Source organism: Austrofundulus limnaeus, unplaced genomic scaffold (assembly GCF_001266775.1).
Source record: "Austrofundulus limnaeus strain Quisiro unplaced genomic scaffold, Austrofundulus_limnaeus-1.0 Scaffold1382, whole genome shotgun sequence".
NCBI classification, from domain to species: Eukaryota; Metazoa; Chordata; class Actinopteri; order Cyprinodontiformes; family Rivulidae; genus Austrofundulus; species Austrofundulus limnaeus.
This window is the reverse complement of record NW_013953784.1, coordinates 28,577-42,687: the sequence shown is the minus strand read 5'-3', so window position 1 is coordinate 42,687 and position 14,111 is coordinate 28,577. Positions and strand designations below refer to the sequence as shown.

The window sequence follows — 14,111 nt, the reverse complement described above, 5'->3', positions numbered from 1 at the left end:
ATCTTTTTAAGTGGGAGAACTTGCACAATTGGTGACTGACTAAATACTTATTTTCCCCACTGTAAATCAGAACTTTTACTTTTAATACTTAAGTACAAAAAATATCAGATACTTTTATACTTTTACTTAAGTAACATTCCTAAAGGAGACTTTAACTTTTACCAAAGTATTTTTTTGGTGAGATACTTGTACTTTAACTCAAGTATCACTTTGTGGTACTTTATACAACACTGCTCAACTCCACACAGGTGCTGTAATCTGACTTTGGTCACCATCATCACTGCTCGGATTCTTCTTCACCAAACTTAGTTTTCACACAAGAGCAACTTATAGGCTGGTTGTTACCAGATTAAAACTTTCCTTTTTGGTTGTAAAGAAAGTTGAGAACTGAACTCTTTTCTTTTTAATAAAGACTGGAAACTGCTGCACTGTGGAACCTGAACTTTAGAGTGGAACTGCCTTTCTGGGATTCCACATAGATTAAAACATTTTTATCCCTTTACAGATTAGTGTCATTTGTAAATAACTTTGAYGTTTCATGTTTAACTTTGACAATAACATAAAACGCCCCATTCCTTGTTTCATTGCAATGGCTGAGCAAACAATAACCGAGCTCTACATGGTATTTCCTGCATTGAAACATTTAACACATCCTCTTATAAATACTGAAAAGTAATGCAACTGACTAAAAGTGAAATAAATAATGCAGAAATATTATCAAAAGTAARAGTTTTACTCAATGAGTTGTGAGTAGCTGCCGTTTTAAATTCTGAACTCTCCCAAATTCTGACAGAGAATTCYAATAACCAATCAAATGCATTATGGGAGATGTAGTTTATGGTCAATGCTAGTTTTAAAGCAGCTTTTTTAAGAAACATTAATACATCTTTGAAGCTCTTGGAGGCCACATAAAATGCTGTTGGGCTATTTAAACTCAACTAAATTACACAGGGAGCCCATTACTCAAAGCCAACAGGACAGGTATTATATTTCATATTTTTGTTTATTTGGTTGCATTGAATCATAAATTTAAAGTTTATAATTTATATAAAATATATATTTTATAGTACCTAAATAAAAACTGGGTGGGGTGGGAGGACAGGGCCTCATTGGCAGGCCAAATGGAAGTGACCTGTGGGCCACATTTGGCCTATGGGCCTTAAAAGTTTGAAAAATGCTATAGTAGGTCTTATGTCATTTTGAACATCATACTGCTGTGTGTCCTCAACTCCACACAGTTGCTGTTATCTGAGGGGGAAAAAAGTAAAATAGTGTAATTCCTGCAGAAACAAATGAACACAAAACACAGATACAGAAATCTCACCCTACAACAGCTCATCCAGAAGCACATCTGTGACAGCAGAATCTAAACTGATAACTCCAAATGAATAATTTAGGCTTTAAGTATCTCGGAACACCACTGAAAATAAAAAAGTTGTACACAATCAAATAAAACAAGAACTATACAACAAAAGGCCCATTAGAAGGGCATTTTAATTCTGTGAAAAACATCTGGATCTAGGGAAATGTCTTCAGTTTGTATGCTCATTAACAAAACGCTACGCTGGATTTAATCACTCTGTCAGTGGGCGACTGAATCATTTACAGGAGTCACTCGCCCACCGAGAGCTGCTTGTTGACCAGCTGATGAATGATTATTGTCTTCACTTTACACCTCTCAGTTATCAGTTACGGGCTGTAATAACAAACAAGAAAATTAGAGCAGGGCAGTGACTGGAGCTGCAGCACTGACATCATGATTGAGTGTTTTATCAGCACACTCAACAAAAACATACAAAAGCTACACGTTCATGTTGCAATATACAAGAAAATTGACTTAGAAACATGAGATTATTCATTTTTCAGTGGCACGCATTAGATAAATGAGTTATTTAGTAGCTTCATCATTATTTAATATGCTGCTGTCACTGTGCTGTGAAAAAGTATTGTTCCCCCCTACAGATTTCTTGTTTATTTGCTAGTTCAGCATAGTTTTAAAATGATCTTTAATCAATCAAAATAAAACATGCATCAAACCAGATTCATAACAAAAAAGTAAAATTTAATTTACAGGAAATCAGTCTGCATGCTAACAGTATCTAAGCTTTTATGTAGCAAGTTTGTGCACATTGTTGGGTTTGAACACACCTCAATGAAAGAAAATAAAGGAGATGTGTAGGAACTGAACGTGATGAGCTCAAATGTTAGAGTGGGAGTTTTCTTGAACCAGGGTGGAACAGATACACAAGTTTAACTCAAACTATTAATGCCAAAGTAAAAAAAAAATAAATAAAAAAAATTATGTGACTGGTTATTGCTCAAAATATGTGCTGGAGAAGACTCTCAGCTGTTACACTAACATTTGACTTCATAATTGTAAAACGAACAGAGTTATAGCCACTTTTTTCAGCCATGTTAATTAGTTGTAGACGTCCGAGGATTWCTTCCTGGGATAATTTCATTTACCAGTTCATGTGATGATGCACAAGCAATTACAGTACATTATTGCCCTCTTTTTATGGCAGCAGGTGGTACCATTTGTTTAAAACATGCAATCAAAAAATGACTGAACTTCTTTTATGTTCCACACAGTAAACCCCCAAATGAGGGCAGATAGTGTTTTACTCTTTTCATGTGTAATTATCTTATTTGAATGCCGTTTTTTTTTTTTTTATTAAGAGAATTGCCTTGTTGAATTGTGCAACATAAATTACTTGGCCTTGCCTTTGTTATAGACATTTCCTTAAGAGATGCAAGAGCACCGAGCCAAAAGGAATCACAGCCCAACCCAGTAAACACTTCTAAAATATCAGTCTCCCAGCAGCTGCCAGTTGTATATCTGATTTATTACAACAATGAGAGTACCTCTCATGWTTCTGTCAAACCCAGCCAACCATTAGAGCCAATTGTACTGTTTGTGGAAATTGTCAAGAATGTGGCAACAAAAAGGCACAACTATATTCTGATAACCCAACTGAATTTTATCTGAAGGAAAGCAAAAATGTTTTCAGAACGAAATGTGTAAAGATAAAAAAAGAACTTTAATTCAGTCTCATAACTTGCACAGCTGGTTCAAATTTGTCATTGCTGCTTTAGTGTTATATCCTCCCTTTTTTATTAAAATGAGCATCATGTTTTGATAAACCTTATAAACAAAACTATTTCAATAAAGTAGACTACAGACCATCTGAGGTTTACAAATAGTATTACATTTTATTAATATATTTTCATAAAACAAGTTTAAGACTGTATCAAAAACTCAGTAAAAACATTAGATTTTTTGAACCATTTTTGCTAATGGTGATATCAGATATGAAATGTACATAATTCACATATTGTTGTGGATCTTGGTTCTCCGTCACATTGAGATAATGCTTTATCTTTTGTGATAGGCAAGTAAACAATCTTTTCTACCCTCACAAACTATAAAGTTATATTTTTTTCATGATTGCAATCATAAATCTAGACATACAATTAAAAAATAAAATCATTTCCCACTCGAGTTGCCCTCCCTCCCAATTTACTGATAAAACATCAACGTAATGAAGTTGTTTCATTTCACAGGCACACAAATATGTACATCCCCTTTTACCCAATGCCTCACCCGAACTGACAACAGGCAGTGCACTAAACCTAGCAGTGCAACACCTAGAGGCAGAGCAGTGATAATACAGTACTCTACGCCCACCCACCCATCACACTAATAAAACTGACTGAACACAAAACAATGGAGCCCCCTTATTGACAGATTCTCAGCCTGCTGCGAACCACAGCATTCCAGTGACCCCCCGTGTTATTGTTGTAGCAACGTCMCAAGTTTGACCTTGTGACCGCAGACATCACGTTGGCAACAGCAAAACCAGTCATCTCACAGGCAGCTTTAGTGGCACACATTAAAGAACAGAAAAATAAAAATAAAAATAAAAACATATTTAGGCTACATCTACAACAGGCAGATCAGAGTAATGTCTTTTGTGATCAAGTACCAGAGAAATCTCAGTCACATGGCGGATTCAAGGATACAAAATTATTTTTCTTCTCTTTCTCATTGGTCTTATCAGTCAATTCTTTCTATTCTGCGCAAGACACATAGTGCAAGGTTTAACAAGAATTTGCATAAGTGCAAGGATTGCATGTTATTATCAAGAGGGAGCAAAGGAAAAAAAACACGAGGCTGATCAATGTCTGATAAATGAACCAATTTTTGAGTAAATAAAATGTTTCATGCTTTCAGTTTGTCGTTTTGTATTTCATCCCCTCTAGATATAACAAGTGCAAAATCTTAGTAAACCTAGCTGAAGGGCAGATAAGAATGATTTCGAACTCAAAGATTAACATTGTGAGGGAGAGCCTCGAGTCTGTTGTCATGGTGACATTTGCACAAAGGCCCAAAGGACTTCAGTCTTTCCTGCTTCTTTATTATTTTCTATACAATAGAAATAGGAGATCATTGAAGATAAAATTGACTCCTCTTGGCAAAAAACAAAACAAAACAAACAAAAAAAAACTGAAAGAAAATTGTAAGAAGTCCAAAGCAGATRTGAAGGGGAAAAAGTGGAGCGGTGGAATAACCTGTTACTGTTTAATTGTACGTTACAGAGTTTTATCCGGGATCGTCACCTATATATGGTTGCTTGCTCTTCTATAAAGTCAAAGCCATTTCATTGATCAGAAGAAAAATTATTCCTGTAGTAGTTTCTGAGAAGCACCCCTACAGTACACCTGCTTTCCCCACTCTGAATCTCAAGTGAGGGTTAGGGAGGCACGTAGGGAGGTGGTGACCTGTATGAGGTCATATTCTTGGGCCGTGAGCCTTTTCCCTCAATGGGAACAGTAAATGGTGGCGGTGGCTGATAAGGTGGAGCATTTGGATCATCATCTTGATAAACTGAAAACTCCTCCATCAAATCCTGGCTGAGTAGGGTACTGTGGGGGCCAGTCATATTGGGGTACTCTGGAGGAGGAAGTGGGGGCTTTTCTTCCTGAAGGATAAGAGGAATGCTGGAGGATGGAGGAGACTTGGAATCATCTAACTCATCAGCAAATATTATAGGAACCCCCTTTTTGATGAAAGTGGCCTGCTCTTCTATGGTCATCTTCCCCTTGCGTTTCTTGCGGTAGCAGACCATGGCAATGATCCCAGCTATGAGAAGAAGTGCTGCTACCACTACAGCAGGAATGACAGTGTGCAGGTAAACATCATCACTGCTCCTACGACCTGTGCCAGGGGATGGTGTAGCTGTAGGAAGAACAGGTGTTGGCACCTCCCCTGGTGGAATGAATGAGTAGCTCTGGCATTTATTGGTACCACGAACAGAAATGTTAATTGGTTTGAATTCAGGCTCCATCGCTTTAATGAAGGCCGGCTTAGGTGTTCCTTGGGGATCTGAGATCTTTTCACTAAGAACCCTGATTTGATCTTTTGGACAAGGGCTCTGCTGAAGACTGTTGTTGGTCCATTGCACCACTATGGATCCCTTAGTGATGCTCCTCAGAGTCACTGTACTGCTGTTTCGATCACCAAGGGCATAAGCCAATTTTTTTGTCAAACGAATCTTCTCGTGGACGTCACTGTTTAAAGTTTTAGGGTCACCGTAAAAACGAGCAGCAAATACAACTGACGGTTTGTCATTGTTAGACCATCGATTGACTCGAACCTCAAATGCATCCATGATGCTTTTTCCCCCCTTATCAGTGGCCAACATAAAATACTCATGATTTCCCTCATGTTCCTCGTCTGGTAGACCATACAAAAGTTGAATAGTGCTGTTGAACTGAATCCATGATTTTTCATTGACTGATTCTTTGGGGGTTTTCTTCAGAGTCAAACGCAGCTTGTCAGTGGTACCATCCTCTCTGTCATAGAATGCATCTGAAGCAATTTTGACTTCAAAGTATGTACCAACCCATGCTGTCACCTGATCAATGGGATTGCGAATCTCTGGGATTTGATTGGAATCTGGGATTAGAGAAAGAGGGGTTGTACGGCGAGGTGGTTTAACAGTGGTAGACTTTGGTTCTCGAGGAGCTTGGGTAGAGCTTTTGGGTTTCTTAGGTTTCCTTGTGGTAGAAGGTTTGGGTCTTTTGGTGGCGCTTGGTGGTGTTGGCAAAGCAGTGGGTTCCGGAATTGTAGACCGAGTCATGCTAGGCTGAATAGGAATGGTGCTTGTAGTTCCTAGTACTCTGGTAGGTTGAGGAGGTTCAAGAATAGGCGTATGAGCTATTTGATCTTTGACCCTCATGGTAGGCTTTACTGGCAGAGGCAAAGGGCCTCGGACAGGGGGAGCAGAGTAGTCTGTTGCTGGGGAAATAGAGGGTGAAGTTGGGGTAGGTACAACACGTGAATAGGGCTCTTGGTGAATAGTTGGAGGAAGCAGGGATGGCACTGGAGTAGGTGTATTGTTCAACTGTCGCCTGACTCTTTTCACTCCATGAGGCTTTTTGTTAACAATATGCCAGCCAACCACAGGGTAACCCAGCCTGGCTGACATTGTCCCATCTTTTGCCGAGGACTGAACACTGCTAATGTCAGGAATGCTATTCTGATCGAGGGCACAGCCAACTTTCCATGACAGCAGGGCCCCATTCTCAACCACCTTCTTAGCATTTCCTGGTCCAGCCATGAAAGCAGACATGTCAAATAAGCGGTTGTTGACAACAGGAACCACTCTCATGTGCTCTAGGGGTACATGAGAAAATTTCCTCATAACTTCCATTAAAATGACCCTCTGGTCAGCAACGATCTTTGTCAAGTCAGCATCCAGTATGACAGTGAGGACAGTGACTGGCTCCTCGGAGCCACAGGTGAAAGGCTGAAGGCCACTGATTTCAGACTGTAGAGTGAGAAGGGCTGGCTCAGTGTCTGCCCTATCTTCTGGATATACTTCAATAGTAAAGACTATACTGGGATACCCTTGGCTGTTTGCCTTTCTGGTCATCTCCTCTCCTGACACTAAGATATGATATACACCTTTATCTTGCTCCAGAGCCAAACCCCTCAGAGTGCAGTTTTCTTTGTCCCAATATAGCCAGGAGGGTAAAGTCTTTTTGCCCATCTCAGTGAGCTGCAGAACAGAAAGAAGAGGGTTATTAATACTTTATGAATATTGCTAAGATAAGTCTGTACAAAAATACAAGTCATTGCTAACATTCACTATGGGACTGATACACATCAAAAGTAGGTATGATTCAGAATAGATTAAAAAATAGATGCAACACAAAGGCATTTTCTTTTAAAATAACTATCACGGTTTACTTTTAGGTTTACTGACTAAATAACCTCAGATTAAATCCTGTATTTAATTGTTGTAAAGCAAGCAGGCTGCAGGCTGGTAATAGAAAACTAAGTCACAAAGAACTGAAATGAATGCAAAACTGAAATATGTAATATACAAAAAAAGAATATTTCCCCAAATCCTGCTCTCTCTATTCCATTCAGTTTATCAAATCATGGCAAATAGGAACAGGAAGCAGAGTGAGCCTCTATTCATAATAACCATGTGAGTCATCACTCATTATTTTGAGTTATTACCCTATGACAGGATATCATTCTGTAACGCCATTCAGGCCAATAATAATCTCATCTCGCGCATAAGTCGGACTGGAACAAATTGCAACACAGTCAGCATCAATCAGTAATGATACAGTGATCAAAACTGAAAGGATAAATACTATATGGTAGATTGCATATTATTATGATGACAGAAAAAATTAACTCTGGCTAATGTGACAACTGTGTAGCTMAGAGAAGACTGACGAGCAATAAACATTACTATAATGTTACGACAACTGAACGCAAAGACAAACATATTTTCACCCACTTTTCCACTTTTTTGTACAAGAACAGTCAGATTAATAATAATGCACTTATTATTCTTTTACTCAGTATTTTAAAATTGCTTTAACTGGAACAAAACAAATATCTGGTGCATTTGTCCCCAATGAAAATAAGRTGCTCCTAATCAAAATAAAGAGAATTTGTCTTGTAGTGGCAACCATAATAACACAGGATGTCTATATTTTTTGTTTTGTTTCTGTATTACATGCCAGATATTTGCCATACAAAATCAGAACTAGAATTACTTCATTATGAACATATTGATGTTAGATTTTTAGGTTACTTACAAAGACATTGCAGCTGTCGTGGTCAGGTCCTAGAGGAACCTTCAGCTGGAACACTTGTCCCACAATTGCTGAAGAATCAGGGATGCTACTGTGCACTCCAACATTCTTTGCAGAAGAGTTTGGAATAGATATAGGAGGCCCTTCGCCTACAGATGCTGCTGCAGTCTGGAGCTCAGAGAGCACAGAGGACTGCATGGAGGCCTCTAGTTCCACAGATATCATGTCCACCACTGTTTCTTGCTGTTCTGACACTGAGCCATGAGCCAGGGTTGCCAGAARTCCCATTACAAAARGGAGAGTCCGGCATGAAAGAAACCTGCTCCTCCTTGTATCCTCACAGCTCATGGCTCTCAGTTTATAGTGCATAGTAATAGGCCTTAAGGCTGCCCAACAGATGTCTATGAACAACTGAAAAGGCCACATGCACTTGAGTCACGTTGATGATATGCTTGTGGGTCAGAATCCCTACTGATTGGCTATGCTCATAAATGCAGCAGTTTCTCTTTCTTGTCCTACGTGATCCATGAAGATATCTTTGACAGCCTGTCAGATGGCCATGTCAGCCCCCTATACGAGATAAAAAAGGAGAAAGAACATAAATATGAAGCCATATACAAACAAGCAAACAAACCATTAATGCAAAATAGCTGCAGTTTTATTGCTTAGAGGCAATTTCTATTAAAAAGATGGCTATTCTACACATAAACTACAAAAATATATTACCAAAGATTTTTCATCACTTAACTTGGTCATTAAATAAAAACAGATAGTTAAAACAAAGTTGTTTAAAAACAAACCATAAAATAACGTGTCACAAAAACAGTACAACTCATACACAAACGGACACATTTTCAATGAAGTTTCACCAATCATGCTACATTAATAGATCTAAACACGTCAGCAATAATTGAAGTTGACTAAAATTTATGTCAAAATAAATCATTGCTTTGTTATACCAAGTAAATGAGAAAAGAAAGATTGAGGTCAATTTGTTTTCATACGACAATGTAGAACTCAAATTTGTAATTAGATATATGAAATTCAAATAATTTCCTTATTGTTAACGCACCCGATTTAAAATTGTAGTCAATCTAAAAATAATTTGCTAAAGTCAGTCTATATTTTGAGCTTTGAAAAGACTGGCATTTTGAATGTAATAAACAGAGTTTCAAAATAAATGCTGACTGCTTGATTTTAAATTATTTTCATGGCATTTTGAGTTATAGCAATTCCCCAGCAATGCAGCTATGTCAAAGGTTGGTTGCCTTGATTGTAAGATTTAATTAGAGAAACCAGGAGTTGGATTTAGGAGTCTTCACTTTGCTGACCTCGTCAACTTTAATCTTGCAGCACTCAAAAGGGTAGTGGAGGCTTAGCCATTTGCCTGGAAGCCCAATAGCTGCCTGGCACAAGATTGTGACATCAGTTAATACATCTAATGTCTTTCCTGCTCTGAACCATGTTGAAATACATGCTTTTCACTGTATAGATGTACAAAAATGACAAAAGGAAATTAGCAAAACAGACACAGTGCATTTAATAATCTGTTCTATTTTACACAATCTACTAAGATTTGAAGTTAAAGGGGAGCATTAACAGAACAAACAAACAAAAAATATTGCAGGAAAACACAATGTATTTACTCAGTACTGATTGCAGGGCACTCAGCTTGGACTGAGATATTAGTTGCATTAAACATAGTGTGAAGGAATAATTACTGAAATCAACCATGCATGAAAAACGGGGGGAGGGGTCCAACCAGAAAAGAGACTGGGAGCCTCCAAATGAGTAAGTTTTAAATTAGGTTGTCTCATTCAAGTATTTCTTTCTCTCAAATATATTTTATGACTAAGACAATCAATTAAATAAATTTGCTTAAAATCAAGCATATAGGGCAGACTGTGCAAGCCCTCAGAATATGTAAAGCCCAGAAAATATAGTCTAAAATATTATCATATAGACCTGTGTGGCTGTTACCTGTTCAAAGTCTTAAAAAATGCTGCTCTAATTCATGCTGTGTTTTCCCTTGAATCTTTTTTACATGACTGAATTCACAAAAGAAAAAGTTTTTTTTTTCTTACTGCTCCTGTTATTAGTTAAGGCTTCAATRTTGAGTTATAAGAGGCAACACATTAACTAGCAGCCACTGATATTTCAAGCACAACTTTTGAATGAAATCATTACAGACAACAGCTATGTTTTGATTCAGGGCGTATTAAAATGATCAAAGAGAAAAGTGGTTTGCATGAACAACTGAATGAGACTGCGCTGAGTAAAAAGAGAAAAATATGTCTAAGAAAAAGAATTCCTTCATGCTCACTTTTGAATGATAAAGAGCAACAGTCATCCAAAACAATCACTAGTCTGTTGTAATAATGTGCATTTCAGGGGAAGCAAAGTCTAGCAATGTTTCAGAGGTATTATTAGTAATGAATGAAGGTTGTGAGCAAGTTCACAGCTAAACAGGTAAAAGACAAAAGTTGAGGTGAGGGATGAATAAGTGAAATTTTATACTGTGTGTCAGGATTAAAGCATTTCTAGAAATGGACCTCCCTGCTGCTGCCTGACTTCAACAACTGATATATTTTTGTTTAATTAATAAAACCTTGATCATAAAGATTTTAATTTTTCATACAAATTTAGATCTGGTAAAATCAGGGTTTAATCTGTTTTTTTAAAGCAGTATTCAGTTTAGAACCAGGGTCTGAAATAAATGGCATCAGCAGTTGGACTCTTTTCGTAAAAACAATAAAAGCATCAGATCTGAGGGTTGACCTTRTCAAAACAGTCCGAGAAAATAAGCCAAAACTCGAACACATAACTTAAAATGGTTTCCCATCCTGAGTGTAGCTTGAAATATTAGAGAAAAACTGAACTTTTCATACTACTATATTACAAAAAAAAAAGAAAAGCAATAGAAAAATCTGTGTGAAACATATGACACAATGAAGGCCATTCTCTGATGTTTGCCTCCTCCTCGCAGATATAAAGAAAGAGGACTGAGTCACAACTCTTTTAACCCACTAACCAAGCTGAGACATGCACCTTAACTCAGATTTCTATCTTATCTGGGACATTTCAGTGCCTTTCGCCCTCTGTCCCTCCTCTGACTCCTAGTCCAAAAAATAAAATGTCTAAACCTTGTCTTCTTTAAACATCTAGCAAGAAAAGTCTTGCTGAGCAAAAAATACATAATAATACATGATTCATAAGCACAAGGATTAACATAAAAACAGGTTTTACCCATAAGCTACATCTAATCATAATAAGCACTACACATCACCTCAGGCTGTTGCCACACACGCACACATTTTTGAGAGGGGGTGGGGTGTAAAGGGTGAGGAGGGAGTAATGGGGGAAGGGGCAAAAGAAAAAAAAAAACATCTGAGCATCAAAGATTGCTTTCCGCAGTGTGTCCTAGATTTGATCGCATTCAAGTTTTATGGCGTGCATGTAATTCAGGATCTAAAAATCAAACATCTCATTACAAAAGAAACATTTAATCAGATATGCAATATGTTCAGATGCTGTGTTACATGGAAAAACAAAAGAAAATATGTGTTTGAAATTAATTTTTAAAAGCAATTACATTTATTTGAGGAAATGCCATACAAACAATGAAAGCACAGCTTAACAAAATCACTAAGTGTAAAGCTTTGTTGGATTTGGAAGTGGTGTTTTTAGATGAGTGATWTTGGATGCTTTTGATATTTTACTTTTTAAACAAATCCAGTCATTTGCTTTCAAGCCATTAGACTTTCCCTTCTTTGCATTTAGCCTAATCAGTTTGAACCTGAGGTTTTATCATAACAGCTCTTCTTTAGCCCTGGGGTTTTCTAGAAAATGTAAAAGGTTACTTAAAAACCTTCAATTTTTCAGCTTTTTAAGGAAAATGAAAACAACTGAAATTTGAARCAATATTGGAACTCTTGTTTTATGAATAAATTAGTTTAAATAAAAATATTTCCCAGCACTGATTTAGCAGCAGGGCTTCTAACTAAATCCATAATRTTACAGAGGATTACCAGAATGTAAAAGTATTGGAAGATTTACACTTGATTACATCAATTTTTCATTCMTGTGCAAATAATTCATAGCTGAAAAGGAGTGGTATTTCAACCTCACAGACTGTAGAAAAYAAAGTCAAAATAGTGATGAAATAAKGACATCTCCTAARGTTTGATCCAGCTGTTTCTGTAAAGTTGGGGCAGCAATTGTAACAATTACRCAAAATGACTACAGTCAATTTAAATAATCAAGAACAATCCAGCATGTCATAATTGTGACAGGCCCATGTGGCTCGCCGGTAAAATATTTAGAAAATGCACTTTAAAACGCCACAGGATTAAACAAAGACTTTGTATCCAGCTGATTTTTCTGACACGTGCACTCAAACAAAAACACGGGCTGTTCCTTTAACAAGAGTGTGTAAGTTGTAGCTACGGTTTCGTTGATGAGCTTTCCGGTGTGTGGTGAACAGATGATGCTGGTTTAAGTATGGGACATTTGTGCTTGTTTCCTCAGAGACCTGCACTACACGGGGAACAAAAACGTTTTACAACCACCCATGCAGTCTGCAGTTCAACAGTAGTTAAAACTTGAAAACCATCAAAAATAATTAGGCCTCCATACACAGTGGCACTCAGGGCCAATTGAATTGACGTACCACATGCAGCAGCCTCTAGATAGTGCCTGAGCTGAATAACAAACATATCCACAAGACAAGGTTGCTTTGCAATTGGATGTTTCCCTTGTGTTGCCCTCCACTCTGTTCAACAAAGTAATGAAATATGCGGGGACATAACGACAACGACAAACAAAACAAATCTGCCTCTGAGTGAAAGTCTAACTTGGCACTAGGATCTTGGAAGCAACTCTTTTCACACTGCTGGAAGACTACTGTGTGCTTTCAAACCCCAGAAGCTGCAAGTCTACAAATTATTTTGAATGGTCTTTTATGAACGTGCTGCTCTCTAATGCACAAAGCACAAGTGCAAAACACTGGCAGCACTCTTGTTTTCTTATCAGAAAATTAGCAGTTATTGTCATGCTCTGCAGTTTTATTGTTGTTTGCTTTACTTCATTCTGGATGCTTCCCCAACAGCAGCATCTGATAATGATGAAGTCACAAGTTATAAATGGTTTAAGGAAACGTAATAAATGGCAAAATAGTGGAGCAAACAAACAAATTGGTGCAGGGAGTGCTGAATGAGTCTTCTTGGCTAGTGCTAGTGGCCTCTTGAATGAGATGACGTTTTTTGATAAGTCACACCATCATAAAATAGCTAGCACACAACAATGACAATAAAATACTAAGGAAAGCAACTACAACTAGCTTAACATTATAATATTAAAGTAAAACTCAAACTAAGTTTTGGACTAAGATCTTCTTTCTATGCTGAAAAATGACAAGAAGTATGTCTGTTTTGGTCAAGTCTTGCAAATAGTGATATGTATAATAATTTCACACAATACTGCACAATCTTTCTTGATATGTTAGTCTTTTGAATATGTGTTGGGGATGACTCTCAGGTATTGCCACACCAAGAAGTCTTACAGCTATTTGTTGAGGATAATAAGCTGGGGTGGCCATCTTGAATCGAGTGAACTCTAAAWGTTKWTCAGTTGTAGTTGTACAACCAGTGATTACTTTCTGGGTTTTTATAAAATATGTGCAGTGGTTCATGAGCTTTGTAGCAGACAGTGTTGACAAACAATAAAGTCGATATTTTAAACACAGATCTTGCATGGTCCAGTAGTGTTCAGAGTATGTGTCGGGGATGACTCTCAGCTTTAATTGCACCATAATACAAACAAAGCTGTATCAATTTTTTTTGTCTGCTAAGGTTGATTAGCTGAGGTGGCCATCTTGAATAGACAACTCCAAAAGTTATTCGGTTGTAGATGTACATACAGTGGTTACTTCCAGAAAGCCAGAGGTATTACTAWTGATAATACTGGGTAATATTATTAGTAAGGTAGTACTT

The 14,111-nt window shown here is 37.4% G+C and overlaps 1 protein-coding gene across 1 annotated transcript in view; it reads right to left on the bottom strand.

Annotated features, from left to right (window-relative positions):
• Positions 1-3,188: 3,188 nt before the first annotated feature.
• The window catches only part of LOC106535196 (dystroglycan), a 15,073-nt gene continuing 4,150 nt past the window's right edge, over positions 3,189-14,111 (bottom strand). Inside the window, exons 3-4 of the mRNA XM_014032138.1 lie at positions 8,125-8,691; positions 3,189-7,064 (exon numbers count right to left, since the gene is read on the bottom strand). Coding sequence (XP_013887592.1) covers positions 4,755-7,064; positions 8,125-8,547 — 2,733 coding nt within the window. The 5' untranslated portion in view covers positions 8,548-8,691 and the 3' untranslated portion in view covers positions 3,189-4,754. The remainder of the gene's footprint in view (positions 7,065-8,124; positions 8,692-14,111) is intronic.